This window comes from Nannospalax galili, unplaced genomic scaffold (assembly GCF_000622305.1).
Source record: "Nannospalax galili isolate Female #2095 unplaced genomic scaffold, S.galili_v1.0 scaffold13046, whole genome shotgun sequence".
In the NCBI taxonomy this organism is placed as follows: domain Eukaryota; kingdom Metazoa; phylum Chordata; class Mammalia; order Rodentia; family Spalacidae; genus Nannospalax; species Nannospalax galili.
The window spans coordinates 1,971-6,057 of NW_008355090.1; the positions used below are offsets into that span (position 1 = coordinate 1,971).

A 4,087-nucleotide genomic window follows, 5' to 3' on the forward strand; every position below is an offset into this window, starting at 1 on the left:
TTGTGAGGGAAAAAGAAAGGTGAGAGAAGAAATGCAGATGGAGAAAATGACCTGTTACCATGTGAGCTACAGATTGGATAATTGGAGCTGAAGTCTTTAATGAAGCACAAAGAAACTGCCTGAATATAGTCCAGCTCTGTCATCCTCTGTTGATTGCTGGCCTTCAGGATGCTTACTTCAGGGGAATTTTTATGTGAATCCCATCCAAATCCCATCCATCCTCACCAGCCACATTGAGTATCCAATACCATGATACCTATTTGGGACCACCTAACTTATGGAACCTAGTTTGACTGCAACAAGCACATGCAGCGCTTCCACATTCATTCCTTAGTGCTTCTCCATTCACTTCACTTGATCTCCTCCCACCTAGACATAGCCATACATCTCCACTACTAAGGCAGTGTCTTCTGTTAAGTTGTGAGAGAATGCATGAGCAGTAATATGAGACTTCTAAGGAATACCAGGAATGGACTTGTAAAATTGTATGCAGAGCTAGGATGGGACTTCATAGTCTTCTGATGAGACCTGAGAATATGCTTGACTTTTGATGAATTTTTTGAGCTTATTGGGAAGAATATTGATATATACAGGAACTAATTTAACTTAGCCTGAGTTAACAAGGCTGCTCTATACATATAAATCATAACTCTTTGTTTTCTTTACCACTTTTTATTTATCATTTTTATTATTTTATGTATATGAATGTATTGCCTGCATGCATGTAAGTGTACCATATTATGCAATGCCCAAGAAGGTCAGAAGAGAGTGTTAGATCCCTTGGAACTGGAGTTAAAGGTAGGTGCAAGGTGCCTTATGGGCAATGGAAATTGAACCTGGGGCCTCTGTAACAGCAACCAGTGCTCTTTGTCATCTCTTCATATCTCTTTACTACTTTTTAATTTCACCCGAAAAGTAGAATGGAACCTGAGAAAACAAGAATCATTTTATGCTTGATAATATCCACATATCTCCAAAGAAAGGAGTGAATAACGTTGCCTCAGATTCCTGGGATTGTTTCAGAGGATATTCCACTGTCCTTGATGGAAATGTGGCAGAAAATCAAATACAGGAATAGGAAGTATTAAAAATACCAATTCAATAAAGAGCATTTTAAAAATTCCTGATTACTCATAGGCTTGGATGAAGCTGTGCTTTGTCCAACAAAGAGGAGCATGCTCTCTACAGACAAACCTATACTGCTCTTGTCTGCCTTGGACACATGGGGCCTGTGTTGAGCCTTAAAGATGAACTCAGCCAAATCCTCCAACTGTTTCAAACCCTGCCAGTTCCTTCTGATTTGGATGCGATCTGCACCCACCTCACCCCACAAACTTATAATAGTCTTTTTATACCCCAGAGGGTGTTAGTTATAATCAGAACACGGCATAGACATGAGGGACCCTTCTCAGCTCCTGGGGCTTCTGCTGCTCTGCTTTTCAGGTAAGGAAGGGAAACGGGATTTTTGTCCAGTGTGGGCAGTGCTGTGTGTCTTTCTAAGAGACTCACCATGTAACAGTATTATTCAGTATATATTTGTTGTATGTTTCACCTCTCAGGTGTGAGATGTGACATCCTAATGACTCAGTCTCCATCCTTGCTGTCTGCATCTCTGGGAGACAAAGTTACCATCACTTGCAAGGCCAGTCAGAACATTGCTAGTGGGTTAAGTTGGTATCAGCAGAAACCAGGGGAAGCTCCTAAACTCCTTATCTACCATGCATCCACACTGAAACCTGGGATCCCATCAAGGTTCAGTGGCAGTGGATCTGGTACAGATTTCACGCTCACCATCAGTAGACTGGAGCCTGAAGACATTGCCACTTACTTCTGTCAACAGGGTTATAATGCTCCTCCCACAGTGATTCAAGTCATAGCAAAAACCTCATAGGAAGCTCATGTTCAAGGCTCTGCTGCTGAGCTGCATTGGCTGGTTTATGCAACCACAGCATTTCCAGGTGAAACCAATTTTGTAAAGTTTCTTGGAGGTTTTTGAAGGAAAGTCAGTGAGGCTGTTCTGCATCCCAAATCTCTCTCCTCCTCGCCAGTCTCAGAAACACAGAAGAGACAATGCCTCTCCTGAATTAATACAGGATTCAAATCTTGACATATGAGACACCTAGTTTTGATGTAATTGGTTCTCATCCCCATTCATCAAAAGGAAGTCCACATAATCATTAAGTTTAGGAAAGTTTAAAAGATTCTTAGTGCAGTTAATTATAGTCTCATCTACTTTCATTAACTGTGCTATCTGTTAAGAATGTTAACAATACAAATCTGGGCTCTTTGGAGCTCCCATAATGCACTTCTGCTTTCAGTTATTAGAGTCTCCCTCTTACCCTGTGATCCTCAGGTCTGTTTGGGAACTCGTACCTGATGATTTCATTTCCTGACTTCTCCCTAAGTATCTGAGTTCCAAATCTCATGTAAGCTCCCTCACATGAGTAAATCTATAGATAAATCATTATAAATGGACTCTGATCTATGTTGGTGCAGCTATATACTTTAGTAATGTACCCAGCCTTCTAAGTGCTGTAAAGCTCTCTTTAAAATGGTGCTACCTCCTGCCTGTTTCCCCAGTTCCATGCTGGGGTTTGTCTGATTGATCAGTCCCAACCTTAAGCAAGAAACTATTAGCAACTGGTTACTGATGGGTAAGGGAGTGTTAATATTTAAGTCAATGACTCTAGTTAAGCTGATTGGACTCCAGGTAATGAACTTGAACTGAGTACAACTTGAACAACTGGTACAAAAGCTTGATTCAATATACCTTAAGAGCTTCCTCTGTCGGGGAAGGTCGTCCTCTTTGACCCAGCATGCAGCTTCAGGAGGGACACACATGGAGCATTGAGGAAGGAAGGGGACACCTGCCTAGCCTGCCAGATCAGCCAAATCAACCCTGGTGATCAAGGGAGTGACAGATGTCACACTCAGATTGCCCTCACATCCAATATACCTTAATATAGATGATAAAATGCACAAAATGTGGTAGGATTATGGGAGATAGTGATGGGGGAGAGGATCTAAAGATGATTAAGTTTTTTTGTATGAAATGTACCAAAATTCAATAAAAATATACGTAAAACAATATAATATGATGCTATCTTTTTATGGTTTGTGGTGGGTTATTGTTGTTTGTTGTTTATTAGTTTTGGTACAGGGTCTCCCTGTAGTCCCAGCTGGCCAGAAACTCACTGTGTAGACCAGGCTTGAATTGCACTTACAGAGATCCACCTAGTTCTACCTAACAAGTGCTGGGATTACAGGCATGCACCACCATGCTCTTCTCTGTAGAAGGTGTTTCAACACAGAGGATTAAGAGGCTGTTTCTTAATTAGTCATGCTGTTCCTCCCACAATTCAGTGGTGACAGTCACCATGAAAGAAAACGCCAATCAGAACCCTTCTGTTTGAGCCCATCCAAATTATCATATTGATTGTAATTCATATGATTAACAAAGTGAAGTATTTAATACTCATCATGGAGAGGATAGAGTGAGTCATAGATAGATATATGTTAGGATAGATAGATATTCTTTTAAAATATTTTTATTTAGTTTTGGATCACTTCATACCTTAGATCTGAATCAAATTTATACCTATCCAATTGTGTCCCAAACTGCCTGCTTCCTCCATGGGGCGGGTCCTGCTGTGGAGAACTGACTGCAGAGGAGCTGTAAGTCTTGAGCCACCAAGAAGACACACTGGTGAGACTGCAGGGACTAAGATGTATGGGTGAAAGTAAATGGAGACTTTGGGCAGGTGCTGGAAGCATCTGGAATGGTGGCCGAGCTGCACAGTGCTGGGTGCTGGGTGTGCATTTCTATGTAAGTATCCCCATTACTCCCTCCCTACCCAAGGGCATAAACCATAATAAATTCACATAAAAATATGTTATATGGTTTGCATGATAGGGCAAGAGACCCTGAGAGAACTCTGGTGATACCAGTTCACTCCCCAGCCTGCCCCTCTACAATACTTCCACCAGGTTCTATGCATTATGTCATGTATATTAAGTACTATTATGTAGAGTGTTTGTACCTGGATGCCTCTTGGTGCATGTTCATCTACTGGAGACTAGTCAGCCT

General features: G+C 41.4%; 1 gene segment (V, D, J or C); it reads left to right on the forward strand.

Moving 5' to 3' along the window:
• The first annotated feature begins 1,394 nt into the window (after positions 1 to 1,394).
• LOC103749262 lies at positions 1,395 to 1,891 on the forward strand. The segment is given in 2 exon segments: positions 1,395 to 1,443; positions 1,560 to 1,891. Coding segments are annotated over 2 exon segments (381 nt in total).
• Positions 1,892 to 4,087: the final 2,196 nt, after the last annotated feature.